General features: G+C 44.5%; 1 protein-coding gene across 8 annotated transcripts in view; it reads left to right on the top strand.

Moving 5' to 3' along the window:
- Nucleotides 1–10,127: 10,127 nt before the first annotated feature.
- PALM2AKAP2 (PALM2 and AKAP2 fusion) overlaps nucleotides 10,128–14,542 on the top strand; it is a 388,965-nt gene continuing 384,550 nt past the window's right edge. For 2 of the 8 annotated variants that reach the window (XM_063650272.1, XM_063650273.1), the window contains exon 1: nucleotides 10,131–10,721. In XM_063650272.1, the coding sequence (XP_063506342.1) occupies nucleotides 10,677–10,721 (45 nt within the window). In that variant the 5' untranslated portion in view covers nucleotides 10,131–10,676. Of the gene's footprint in view, nucleotides 10,722–14,542 lie in introns of all 8 variants that reach the window. The other 6 variants (XM_063650276.1, XM_063650277.1, XM_063650274.1 and 3 more) reach the window with 5 other exon arrangements.

Consider the following 14,542-nt stretch of genomic DNA (forward strand, 5'->3'; position numbering starts at 1 on the left):
ACACTGTATGTAGATGCAAAGGAGGTACCTTCTCTGGGAGATCGGGTGAAGGCTGTTCTCCCTAGAAGAAGAACTAAAGGCTTGGTAGACATGGAGTCAGAGGAAGCTTTGGTTGGGAGAAAGACAGTGGCAGTAACCCAAGCCCAGAGAGGGGATTCCTTGGCATTTGTGCCTTTTCTGTGCCATCAACAGCGAAAAGAACTAGGGAAGGACAGCTCTCAGAGCTCAGACAGCCAATGGTTGGCTAGGTCAGAGGGGCTCTTGGGCTGGGTAGGAGTTGGCCAGACTTCTTGTGCTCTTCCATTCATACCCAAAGGGAGCTTCTGGGTCTTGAAGATAAACCCACTTTCTCTTGTTCCTCTCAGTTGCTCTGATATTCTAAGACCCAGAGCAGATTTTTTTTTTTTTAAACCAGGAGTCCATGAGTCTTCTAAGAATGTCCTTGGAAGAATTCAAGGAATTCCTGAAACCCCACAAACTATATATGAAATGCAGTATGCATGTGCACTGCTCTGAGAAGGAGTCTATACTTCTTACCAGATTCTTGAAAGGATTCTGTGAACTCTTCTCCCCTAACGCTTAGAATCACTGTTCTGGATGGTAGCAAAAACCACACAGTAGAACACTTTGTACTTTTGTCTTCCACCTTTCATAATAAATGCAGAATTTGGCATAGTCAAAATGTTACAAAATGTTTGTACAGCATCAAAAGACCTTGGATTGCAAATTTTACAGGTGAGAGGCAATGACCAGGTTAGCAACCAGTCAAGAACATTCATGAGCAAATGCTGGTCTAGTCTGAAGGGCCATCTTGGGTACATGGGCACAACTGGTGCTGGGCTGAACATGCCACTCAGGAGTTTTTACTGGAACACAGGCACGTAGAAACACATCCAGAAGGATATAGGTGTCAACATCCAGAAGGATACGGATGTCAACAGATAAATAAGATTATGCTCATAATTAGAAAATAGAATTCATTGAGCATCTGCAATATGCCAGGAGCTTTGTATACATTATCTCATTTGTTCGTCACAATAATCTTATGAAATGAATACTGTTGTCTTTCCCATTTTACAGACAGCATAGCTTAAACTCAGAGAAGTCAAGTAAATTTCTCAAGGTCATTAAGTGGTAAGAGCTGGAAGATAAGGTCAGGTTTGTCCAATCTATGCTTCCTCCCAACTTAAGTAGTTTCATCACATGCAAACAATGATCATGGTGGCTTATGGGACACCAATTAATCTGACAAGAGCTCCTTCGAGGCTGTGACTTTATAATTTTTAGAATTAACTGAAAGAGTGACAAGTTGAGCATTCAATTTGCAAGTCACGCTATGTTCGGAATTAGGAGGGATAACCACTTTTCCTTCCCAAAGGGACTGACAAGCATACCCAGAGGGGGTGGGATTTCTGGAACTCTGTGAAGTTAACAAGAAGGGACTTGGAAAGTTAGAAGAAGGAGGGGGAGCTGCATTCCAAGCATAGCTCATGGTATGAGAAAGCACCAAATTTGGAATGGGACGAACAGATGAAGAAGGTGTCAAGTTCTCTGGGGAGGAGTGGAGGGTACTAGACACCAAATACAGGGTAAAGCTCTGGCAAGATGCTGTGGTGACTTATCTGAGCCTAAAACAAAGGAGAACCATCCCAGAATCCTAGAAATCTCCCTTCCCCCAAATCAACGAAAGGAAGTTTCATAATGATGGACAGAGTCCCAGATGGAAATTGACTACCTGTTCTACAGAAAGGTCTTCAGTTCTAACAGAGAACTCTCTGATCACAGGAAAAGCTATCTCAATTTCAATGACTTGTCTACTGACAGAAAACAGTGTAAGAAGGGCTCACTCTGGGGGAGTGAGAAGTAAAGAATTAGAGGAGGAAAGATGATAACTGAGTGGGAAGAAAGAAAATCATGAAGGACCAACAGGAGGCACCTGGGTCACAGCCCAGGGAGCATTAATGATCCTGCCTCCAGTTTTAGGGGCACAATACTTAATCTGACCCAGAAGGTGGAATGCAACAACCTCCCTCTCCTCCCCTCCCACCCCAGAGGCATTACCCCAGCAGATAAACAACTGGCATGACCCTCCAATAGAAAGCAAGATCACCTTTGCAGCAGAAGTGGCCCTGCCAGCTGCCCTTCTTCTTTCCATGGGGACAGACACTGTTTTCCTTGGGGAGGCCCAGAGAGCTGCTGAGTCTTCATTTCCTGAAGGGTTGGGCCAGATTTGGGAGCTCATGGGAGTTATGGAACTGCTTTTTCTAATTTACAAGTTCTAAAGTCTTGTTCCTGGTCACTCCCTTCTCAAAAGCAAAGGACGCAGAGGCTTCTGTGGAAACACCTTCCCTTGTGAAGTCTGCACAGGTTCCTCACAGAGCCTCTGGAGTGGCTACCTTCTATGTGCTGGCTCCCACCGTCTTCTTCCAGGGAACTCCACAAGGCTCCTGGCTCCCAGTCAAGCAGCCGCCTTTGTGTCTGCTCTTTTTCCACCCCCACCTCCCCAAGTATGCCTTCTCCTCTAGTGGGATAAATTTAGCTCTGAATGAATGCAGAAAGAAGAACACATTAAAGTAAACACAGACCAAACAGCATTCAAATATAGGTTTGGCACACACACACAACTGACAAAAGATCCAAGTTTTTCTGTTTCCTTCTCTTCTGCTTATCTCTGTTTCTCCCATCTCATCCTCTGACTGCTACACTCTTTTCTGCATGTATTTAAGCTAATTAGATATGTAGATCAGAATGTGGGGCTGTTGATCTTCAGACCCCATGAAGGAGAAATCACTGGAGTGACTGAGAAACATCAAGGAGTGAATGAGAGCCCCAGGTGGTGCTGGCATTTTCATTTACTGGCTTGATCATCTTAGAAACTCATCCAAAAACTTGAAAGCATATTTTATCTTATGTGTTAGCACAGCCTTTTCTCCCGGTGCACTGAGTCTACAGTGGCTATAGAATGTTGCAAGGTTGGGCCGGGTGTAGTGGTTCATGCCTGTAATTCTAGCACTTTGGGAGGCCGAGGCGGGCGAATCACGAGATCAGGAGATGGAGACCATCCTGGCTAACACGGTGAAACCCTGTCTCTACTAAAAAGACAAAAAATTAGCCGGGTGTGGTGGCGGGCGCCTGTAGTCCCAGCTACTTGGGAGGCTGAGGCAGGAGAATGGCGTGATCCTGGGAGGCAGAGCTTGCAGTGAGCCAAGATCGCGCCACTGCACTCCAGTCTGGGTGACAGAGCAAGACTCCATCTCAAAAAAAAAAAAAGAATATTGCAAAGTCTTTTTCTTTTTTTTTGATATAGGGTTCTCATTCTGTCATCCAGGTTGGAGTGCGGTGGCATGATCATGATTCACTGCAGCCTTGACCTCCTGGGTTCAAATGATCCTCCTGCCTCAGCCTCCTGAGTAGGTGGGACTACAACCATATGCTGCCACACCTGCCTAATTTAATTTTTTTTTTTGTAGAGGTGGGGTCTCACTCTGTTGCCCAGGCTGGTCTTGAACTCCTGGCCTCAAGCTATCCTCCCACTTCAGCCTCCCAAAGTGCTGGGATTGTGGGCATGAGTCACTGCACCTGGCCTGCAACACCTTCTAAACATCTTCCCACCAACCAGTCAGTATGTCCCTAAGCCCTACTTTTGAAATATTTTATTTCACTGTAGTTCTTCACTCTCACAGCATTTGTAGTTCTCAAAGCACTTTCTCATTCACGAACTTTAAACTTATAAGAATCTAATGGGGCTAGTTAGCTATCCCTGTTCCCAGTTTACAGATGGAAAACCTATTCCCATTTTACAAATAGAGAATCTCAGTTCAGAGCAGGCAAGTGACTTGTACGAAGTTGCACAGTAAGTGGCAGAGTTAGGATTAGGACCTAGGATTGATACTTTGTCTTATGTTCATTCCACTCTACCATGAGCTGCTTTGGGGAAAGGCAGTTTGTCTGGGAGGCCCTGGCTGGGAGGGTCACACATTAGTAATGAGCAATTTTTGAGACTGGCTGGCTACTTCTCAGTGAGACAGGCTCAGAGGGGTCCAGGATCCATTTAGTCAATATATGGAGGGTGTGCAAGGGGTGGTCAGGCAGTTGAGACCTCTGTCATTCCCAAAGGTGTCAGGCAGGCACAGCATCCGTAGGTGGTAGGAGCTGAAGCTAGGCTTTCCCAATTTCATTATTCATTCCCCAGCCAGCAGGGTGGACAGGATTTAGTGGGCAGGCCACCATCCCTCCACTGCCAACCCCGCAGGAAATTTCTCTCTTGTCAGCAGTGCTGACTTGCAGAATGTACACGGCATAATTGAAACATGGTTAACAATGAAAGTGTTGATGGCCACACTACCAAAAGGGATTCCAAGCTGACGGGGCACATCGTGGTCATTGTGCTAAGGTAAACTAGACTGGCCCCTAAGCTCTCTGAGAAGCCAATGACCCGACTGTGTCTACTGGCATCAGATAACCTGGCTGGGGTAGAACCTGGCCTTCCCAAAGACTTTCTAGTTTGTAGCTAATTCATAGCCAAACCTAGAATTGTTTCTACCACAGAGCACCTTCAATATGTAGGCATGTAGCTCTCTTCCTAATGCTCAAAAATTAAGCTGTTCTTCTCATATTTTCCTAGGATTTAATCTATCTCCTCTTAAATTTTTTAATTCCTTCTTATTTATAATTGTTAGATTGACCCACTGTAAAATATAAGACTGTAGATGTCTAAGAATCATTAAAAGCAGAGTCTAGTAAAGACGTTTCTAGATAATAAATGACATAGGGCAGAATCCTCTTGTTTAAAAGATGGAAAATGAGAAGTACTGACTAATGGGAGGAATGTTAAGAATACCGATAGCTCACCCCTTTAAAAAAAAAAGCCTACATAAAAGGGTGGATAAAATCAAGTCATTCACTTAACTTGGTCTATGGCATTTTTATTGAAGCAACGATTGGGTTGAGTGATCAAGATTACCATTTCCAGAGCACCTACCATGGCCAATCACAAACCTTTTACATCTGTTATCCTTATTTATTACAACATCCCTGTGAGAGGGCTGAGATTCCAACTTGTCTTCAGAGTTCCTGTCTTTTCTGTGTCATATCTACCTCCTACTTCCTAATCCCACTTTTCAAAACTTTTGTCATTAACAGGACTACTACTCTGGACCAACATCTGAATAACACAGTATTTAAACTCATCAGATATGACAACCCAGTGAGACTGGACATCATATATTTTCATTTCCATCTTAATGTAAGGAAACTGTCCTTCTAATCTATTATGTGATTTGTCCATACTACCACAACAAAGTAAATGTAGAATGATCGCTAACCATTCGGCTCTAATTGATTCCCGTACACTCTCCTTATCTACCCAGTTTCCTCTAGGGACTCATGTTGATCAACTGACATTGCCAAAGCTAACCAAGAGAAAAGGAAGCCATCACAGTGAAATACTAATATTCATTTCTAGCCAGATTTCCAATTGCTCATTTTCAATCTGCTATGTAAAGACCTTAGCCACTATATACCTTAAGCAACATTCAGCCTAGTTTATTTTTCACAATGGTGCTGTTTTCTGACTTCTTTCTCTGTCTTCTTGCTCCATGGGGACTCCCTAAATGAATCTATCATTTGGATCCCATGGAGAAAAATAGCATATACTTGAAATCCCATCAACTTTCCCAAAGAGCTAACAACCACAGGAGCCAAGAGGACCACAGGCAATGTTCTCCTTCTTTTGATTCTGTGCAGCTATCACATATGTTTTAAATGACCATTTATTTTCAAAAGATCCCAGGCAAAAGAGAACTAACACAAATATAAACATTTGAGGGGATCCTGGCATTCCTTTCAAAATTACTTTTGTCCAAGGGAAGCTTCAGGTTGCTGGGAAATGTCACACTCGTAGCTCTTGCTCAACAAGACTGACTTTTACTCACACAACGGGCCTTGGCAAGTCATTTCCCTTTTGGTATACAGAGCTCTCGTTTTCCCCACAAGGGAATTGGCTATGATCGTTTGTGATTCTCAAAGGACTCATGTTCTAAAATAGATTCTGAAATTTTTATTAACAAAACATCTATTTTGCATATCTAGCATTCAGTATCCTTTTCGTATAATGCTTTGCAATGAAGCATCTATCATAAAAACCACTAAACAGTACAGATGGTGCTTATGCAACACAATTTAATGTCCCAGCAAGAACCAGTGATTTGTTACATACATTATGCATCATTGTGATGTATATTTCCAGATTTTTAATGTTTGGAGGGCAAATAGTCACCAATATCATTGTGGCACTAGACTATGATTTTTTTTCTTAATACCAGGCCATGGCCTAACATCTAATATAAAATAATTATACAATATAAGTTTATTAAATAAATAGCATAGTTTGGGTTTTAAATGCCTGTGTTTGTAATGGGTTCAAAGATTTTAAAATACTAAAATTTAGAAAGTTGAAAGAAGTGCTGAAAGAGGAGAAAAGATTTTCCCTCTGCTCCTTGGCCAACCATCAGGCAGTCATTTCATGTGCCTTCCTGTTTCACCTGGGGTTCTTGGTCCCAAGCAACAGAAATAGATTCTAGCTGATAGGAGCAGAAAAAGAATGAAATGAAATTGTATTAGATAGCTCACAGGAGAGATGGAACATCCAAAGAAGGAAGCTTGGGCAATGGGTACAACCAAAGGTGAGCTAATAGCCTGAAGGAATTCTCTAAAATGCTAGTCTCCAAAATTCTTGGCAGGCACACATGCCTGACTGAGCCCAGATTGCCTGCCATACCATGGCTTCAGGGGGATCTGGGGAACAAGTGTCTGATACCTCCCAGCTTCTACCACAGGATGTGGCTCTGCCTCTCACTATGGCTTGAATATGGGAATTCCCCAAGGACGGGAAGGCATACACAAATTGGCCAGCCAAAAAAAAAAAAAAAAAAAGTGTAAATGAACAAGTCTGTTACACTTCCTACCTGGCCAGAAGCATTTTGAATTTCCTCTCTTCTTTGGCTTTTTGTCATACCTGCTTTGATAATCCGCAACACTGAATAAACACAAGCTTTTTTTATTGTGGGTCTCAGGGCAGTTAAAAATCACTTAGGAAGTACACACAATTGGTCATGAGTCTTTAGTCTATTCCTAGTAAATTCAATTAGTACAAAGGTTCTAAACCCATCCCTGACTCCCATCTCACCCCGTAGAAATTTAATTCTGTACAGGTCTTCAGGAGATACTGATGCAGATTTCTGGTTAGGAACCATGTTTTAGTCTTTTTCATCTTTCACAGTTTCTTTACAAACAATTTCTACGTTTCTGAAGCCCCAACCCTACGCCATCAGTCTTAATCAATGACTCTTTGTTCAATTGGGAAAACCAGTCCATCTGATGCAAATTCACTTAACTTCCCTCCTGAGACTTCAATTCAAACTTTCTTCTTGTCTTTATCCATTTCTTCCTCCTGCCCTGCTTCGTTATTCCTTCTTCCCAAGGCTAACTGGCTAATGTGATGCTCATCTGAATGTCCTCTCGACTAATTAGAGACTTTGCCTAATATTCACCTTCCTTTTTGACTGTGTCTTTGGCCTAATTTCCCTGTTGTCTAATTTGCTTTGACCCCCAAACATCCAAGTCTTGCCTGACCTAAAAACCCTTTCCACTAGACCCTGCTTCCCATGGGCTATGTTCCTGTTCTCCACCTTTATCTTTCACATCCGAAGAGCTGAAAGAAGCAGTTTGTACTCATGGTTGCTTCTCTGATCTCTCGCTCATCCCCATTTTTGTTTGTTTTATTTTCAACATTCACTTGGCAGCAGTCATTCCTCAACTCTTGTAAGTGCTTCCAAGCTCATCTTCTGGACACAAGTCACTCATGGCTTCCTGACAGCCCTCCAATGGCCTCTTCTTCATCTGCATCCCCCATGACCTTTCAGAAGCATATGACTCTGTTGAAAACCTCTTTCCTTCTTTGTGGCTTTTGGTGCAAATCCCTTTGGATTTTTCCTTCTACTTTTCAGATGATGCTTTATCAGTCTTCTTTGCTGGGCTCTCTCCTCTTCTTGCTCTGTTTTCTCATCCTGGCTGTTCTCATTTCTTCAGCTGTAACTGCAAAGTAGATGACACTTGGATGTGTGTCCCTAACCCTGATTCTTCTATTCAGAGTTCAGATATTTCCAACTGATCACTTCCAAAGGGTGCCCAGGCCCTTTTCCTTCTCCATCTCCCCATTCCATCACTCCTTTTAAAAATTTATTGTGGTTAAAAATACAAAACTTAAAATTTACCATTTCAACCACTTTTAAGCATATGGTTTGATGACAGTAAGTACATTCACACTGTTGTGCTCAATCATACCTTTTAAATATCTGTATAGCTGGGAGTAGAAGGACCATTTCTGGTTCAATTGTTTATTCCTGGGGCCTGCTTCTATCTCCATATCATTGGTCAAGCCTGGTGCTTAATGGTTAAGAGCATGGGCTCTGGTGAGTGTGATCTGAGTTTAAATCTCAGCTCTATAACTGTAGCTGAGTCGTTCAACCTCTCTGGTCTCATTTTCCTCATCTTGGTATTCTCTACAATCACTCTGCTGAAGCAATAACAGCTTTATTTATTTGTGAGCAAACCCCCTTTAAATAACTTGTCCTGCTGGGGCTTGTGCTGGAAATGAAGAAAAAAGGATGCATTTGAAGAAAAGGATGGGCTTAGCCAGAAAGTAGAAGTTTCTGATATATTGGAGTGGGATGTAGAATCTGGCACTGGCTTGGATTTATTAAACAATCAGCCCCACCTACACTTGTTATGAAAAAGATGGGAAAACAATCCATCAGTAAATAATTTTGGTGAGTGCTTCCATCTTTGGTCAGAGGAGTAATTGTTCATCAGTGACAGGTGAACCTCTGTGAAAATTGAAAGGGCAATTTAGTTGAAATGGAAGCATTTATTCAGGAAACAGGTGATTTGGGAAAATTTGATGTGCATTTTTTTTTTTTTTGAGACAGAGTTTCACTTTTGTTGCCCAGGCTGGAGTGCAATGGTGTGATCTCGGCTCACTGCAACCTCTGCCTCCCAGGTTCAAGTGATTCTCCTGCCTCAGCTTCCCAAGTAGCTGGGATTACAGGCACCTGCCACCACGCCTGGCTAATTTTTTGTATTTTTAGTAGAGAAGGGGTTTCACCATGTTGGCCAGGCTGGTCTCGAACTCCTGACCTTAGGTGATCCACCCGCCTTGGCCTCCCAAAGTGTTGGGATTACAGACGTGAGCCACCGCATCTGGCCTGATGTGTATCTCTTTTAACATGCCTTTAAATCCTGTGGATCTAAAGAGGCCATATTAGTTATTTCGGTGTTTATTTCATTTGATGAAGAAACGTTTGCATATGAATGTTGGGAATTCTAGCAGGTCCTGCCTCAATGTGAAGAGGCTTTTTTTTTGTCTTTGGCATTGATCTCCTTTTGGACTGGGCCTGATCCACTTCTTACATCCAGTCCAGGACCTGTCACAAAAGACTCACATTAGTACCACATGGTATCCTGTTTTAGTAAAGAATAGGTGAAATATTTTAGTGAGTGGATCCTACTTTTCCTTTCAGATGCAATGAACAGAAGACCCTGAAAGGATTTCAATCCAGAATGTCACAGGATAATGACAATAAGAGCAGATGTCTGTGATGCCCTTTACAAAGCACCTTTACATACTGTCTCTCATTCGTCTCTAATGACACCTATGTGATCCTCCATTTTTTTCAGATGAGGAAACTGAGGTTCAGAGTGGTTAAGCGAGTTGCCTGAGATTTCACAGCTAACACATTGTGAAGTCTAGTCTAGCACCCAGGACTAAAAACTCTCGGCTTCTTTTAAGGCCACATATCGCCTCACCAGAAGGGTGGCTTCTCTGGAGATATACCCTACCCTGAGAACTTGGTCATCTTAAGCATGTGGGCCACTTGGGCAAGGCAGCCCTTCCCAAATTGTAAATGTCTCCACGTGGAGCTCAAGCGTCTGGCTTGAGCTAGAAGGTGCCCTGAACACTCGGTGGCCCCAGCCCCCACGTAACAGCACGTGCTCGGGTCCCACATTCGGTCAGACGCCCCTCTCCACTGGCATCTGCCCGGTGGAGGCGCCACTGCGCTCTGCCTCCGCCCCAGCAAGCGCGTGTCCACCCGGGCGCGCCACGCCAGCCGTGCGCCCCAGCAGCTCGCCGTGCGCCCGCGCCCCAGGTGCCCACTGGCTCGCGCGCCCTCCGTCTGCGCCCTGGAGACCCGCGGCGGCGATCGCTCGGAGCCGCCCTGGACCGCCGCCTTGGGTCCACCACACTCCAGGGGCGGAGCGAGGCACCGAGACGTCAGGGCGGAGAACTAGCGCCGGGCTAGCGCGCCCTCCCGGCGGCTGCCCGCGTCCCACGTCCTCGGCTGGCGCGGCCGGCGGCGGCGGCGGCGACCGGGAGATGCAGTGAGCGGCGGCGCTGGGGCGCAGCCAGGCGGCCGGGAGGGCGGGGGCCAGAGGCTGAGCCCGGGCGAGCCCGCCGTGCGCACAGCTCTGCCCGCCGCCTCTGGAGCGGATCCCCAGCCGTCCCTCGGCGTTCTCCCGGGTTCTAGCAAAGCCCCCCGGGGTGCCCATCAGTTTCCTTGGGTGACTACAGCGTGTGTTTTTTCTTTCCTCTTTCCCCTGCCTGTGTGCCCTTCTCCAGGATGGCAGAGGCGGAATTGCACAAGGAAAGGCTGCAAGCCATAGCAGTAAGTCCACTTTCATTTTATTTTCTTGCTCTATTGTCTGGGGTGGAAGGGGGCCCCCGAGGGTTTCGGGGCAAGCGGCATGCCAGCACAGTAGCCGCAGGTCATATGTTCCGGGGGCTAAAACTCTGTCAGGGCTCAGCTAGGCTGCTTTTTCTTTTCTATGTCTGTAGATGGAAACCCCGAAGGGCGCGCTTTGGACTGAGGATTTGAATGTGGAAGATTGGCTTAAAAATAAGATGCTTGCTGCTGGGCTTTGGGGAAGGACTAAACAGAGGCTTGGGGTGGGGGGGACGACTCCAGGAATATTATGACCGAATGCTCAGGCATACGTTGACTTCATAGCCTGGAAAACCAAGAGAAGGGTGACCTGAACAGTGGCTGCCATCCTTTCTGCGGAAGCTGTCCTCCTGTTAAGTGGAAAACCAGGAGTCAGCGACTCAGCCAGCCACGCGGTAGAACCTCCTCCCAGAAACCGGGAATGTTAGTTTTCCCTTCTCTGTTTGATACTGACAAGGGCACTGGCGCAAGCCACCACCCTGGAGGTCTGGGGACTTCATACAACTGGGTCCTGGTTATAATATTCCATGAGAGCCTCCTTCTTATGGTGTGAAGTATCTGAAAACCTATTTTCAGCCTACAAAGGAGCAGTCAGTTTTGGCAAAGTTCGTAGGCACTTTCAGAAAAGTGTACCCATGTGCATCTTGGGTTTAAAAAAGAACTCTCTGAGACTGCCTAGATTTGAGCAATCTTAACACAGTGTTGCCAATGATCCACAGATGTGGTATTTTTACTGGAGCCACCACAGCTGGATTATATATTTCCTTCGAGGATGAGGGAATGATTACTGCTGCCATATGAAATAGTAACAATTAAAAAAGAAGGTCCGTTAACATATTGGCATAAAAGAATCTCCAGACATTCTTCCACCTAAATACATTTTTTTTTTTTTCAGTTCGGAAGTTCTCTGGAAACGCATATAAATTTGTTGGAGAAATAGTGTGTAATGTTTTGGAACCAAAGTATATTAAAGCATTTTCCAAAACCTTTTTGGACAGATTCCTCATTGGGAAAATGCACACAGACCCTTCGCTTTTTAGAAGCATTTGACATGGTCTCCATGGCTCTGAGACCCTCTTTCTCAAATGCCTCAAATCTGAAATGTCTTGGAGACTTCACCACTGAAGTGAGAGAGATGTTTGCTGGCAATATTGAAATGCCATGGTTTGCCTATTAGGTAGTCTTTGAATGTGGTGCTCTGAACTCAGAAGGGTTGTTTTTTCTTCTTTCTCTTTCCCCCTGTGCATGTGTATTTTGATGGTTTGTGAAGTTATTTGTGGTTTCTAAAGTTGGTGGCAAGGCAGCATGGCCAGTGTGTCATGAACTTGATAAGAATGGTGACATTGAGTTAATGGTGCCATGTAGCTGGTGGGTGTTTTGTGTGAACTGGATAATAGGCTGCTTCAACTGTTGATGCAGTGGCTGTTCCCATTGGCCGCTGCTGAAGGCTTCCAACAGTTGTCACATTTTCTGCCTTTGCACAACCAGCTTTACTGGATGCCTGAGGAACAGCTGAACTCCATGAAAGGACTTGCTTTCCAAACATGGAGCCAGTAGCTGCTAACACTGGGGCTACCCTTTTCCAAGTGCGGTTGAGTAATCCCAGCAGAGGCCAAGTTGATTTTCCAAGAAAGATCTAGGCAAATCTTTGGGAATTCTCTTGAGTGTATAAGAATATACCCAAATACTCACTCGTGCCTCTTCAGTTATTGAAGAATTGAGTTTGTCCTGTGTATCTGGGGAGCTGTTGATTATTCTCATGAATGTGCACCTATACAGTCTGCCCTCCCTATCCATGGGTTCCATATCCACGCCTTCAGTCAACCTTGGATTGTAACTATTGGAAAAAATAATGGATAGCTGAGTCTGTACTGAACATGTACAGACTTTTTCTTGTCATCATTCCCTAAATAATACAGTATAATCAACTGTTTATATCGCATTTACAGTGTATTAGGTATTATAAATAATCTGAAAATGATTAATGTATGTGGGAGGATGTGAGTAGGTTATATGCAAATACCATCCTATTTTATAGGGACTTGAGCATCCTTTGATTTTGGTATCCAAGGGGGTCCTGAAACCAATTCTCTGAGGATACTGAGGGATGATTGTATAATGTTGTCAGGACAGATTTGCTAACAGCGTGTGTGTGTGTGTGTGTGTGTGTGAGAGAGAGAGAGAGAGAGCCAATTAAGAGACAGAGGGAGTTGGGTGGGGGGACTTATGGCCACATCGGTAAATGGTTTTATGCTATGCTTTGGTCTAGTGCCTACTCTCTGAATTCTGCAAACCCTGACTCTCTCATCACTTTCCTGGAGTTCTCAGGGGACCCTGAGGAGATCACAAGCCTGCCCCCAGAACCTAGCACTCCTGAAGTCTCTCTGGAGATGTGAGGGAAGAAGAGAATAGGTCCTCACATCTTCACCTACTTGGGCTTCTCTCTCAGAGGCAGAGCATTGACGGGGATTCCAGTCTGCAGGGCCTTGGGCAGTCTTTAGTCTGGGTCTCAGCTCCTTCATCTGTAGAATGGGTTCATGAGTTCTACCTCCTGGGCTGGTTGTAAGGTTTAGTTAGGATGGAGGTGAAGCACCTGGCAGGTAGCTGCCATTGGTGTTGAGCAGAGCCCTTAGCTTTTGTCTGTATTGCTGTCTTGTCCTGTGGGGGTTCAGAAGCAACATCTCTGAAGTAGAATGTGTATTAATGACTTTATTTTTTTTAGACAGTCTCACTCTCTCACCCAGGTTGGAGTGCTGCCATGACGGCTCACTGCATCCTGAAACCATACTCCCACCTCAGCCTCCCCAGTAGCTGGGATTACAGGCATGTGCCACCATGCCCAACTAATTTTTAAATTTTTTGTAGAGATGGAGTTTCGCCACGTTGCCCAGGCTGGTCTGGAACGCCTGACCTCAAGTGATCCTCCCACCTCTGCTTCCCAAAGCACTGAGATTAGAGACACGAGCCACTATACTCGGTCTGAACAGCTTTTTTTTATCCCTTCCTTCAACTGACTGAAAGTCAGGGCCCTGCCCACCATCACTTTCTCTAACTGCTTTAGACAGAGGCAGAGATATGACTTGAGGATTCATTCATCCATTTGTTCAGTAGGTATTTACAGATTGCCTCCTCTGGGAAGGTATTGGCAACATTGAAAAGTTGGTGTCCCCAAGTTTCAGCCACCTGAGGCTGAAACCTTTATTTCACCTTTTGCACATAATTTCTTGAAGGACAGATGTCCTGAGACCTAAGATACTTGTCACATGAACATCTGTGGAATATCCGCCCCCCCCAACAAAACTGAATTAAATACTTAGAAACTACAGTGCTTCAATGGAATCTTCCATTTGGGTCCAGGAAGTAATCAATGAGAAAAGATGGCTCTTATCCTAATTTCTGCCAAAAGAAGAGTAAGTCTATCTTTGGCAATGATCTCTACACTCACATGCTCCTTTCTTCTGTAGGGATACTCCCCAAACTTTACATTTAGAACATGGTAAAAAGCCTCTGAAACAGCATGAGTGAGAATGGTAATCCCAGGGACTAATAACAACAATTGCCATTTATTGAATATTGTTCATTCAGAAAGGCACAGTGTGAAATACTTTTTGTTTTTCACCTAACGTTATTTATAGTCTAATGGAAGAAATAGAAAAGCACATAAGCAGTTACTATCCAGGAATACTATGAAAATGAGCATCCAGGAGGAACATGTAAACCAATCTCAGAGTTGTGAAACAATTCCCCAAAAAGAAGACATTAGA

The sequence above is a fragment of the Pongo pygmaeus genome, chromosome 13 (genome assembly GCF_028885625.2).
Source record: "Pongo pygmaeus isolate AG05252 chromosome 13, NHGRI_mPonPyg2-v2.0_pri, whole genome shotgun sequence".
NCBI lineage: Eukaryota > Metazoa > Chordata > Mammalia > Primates > Hominidae > Pongo > Pongo pygmaeus.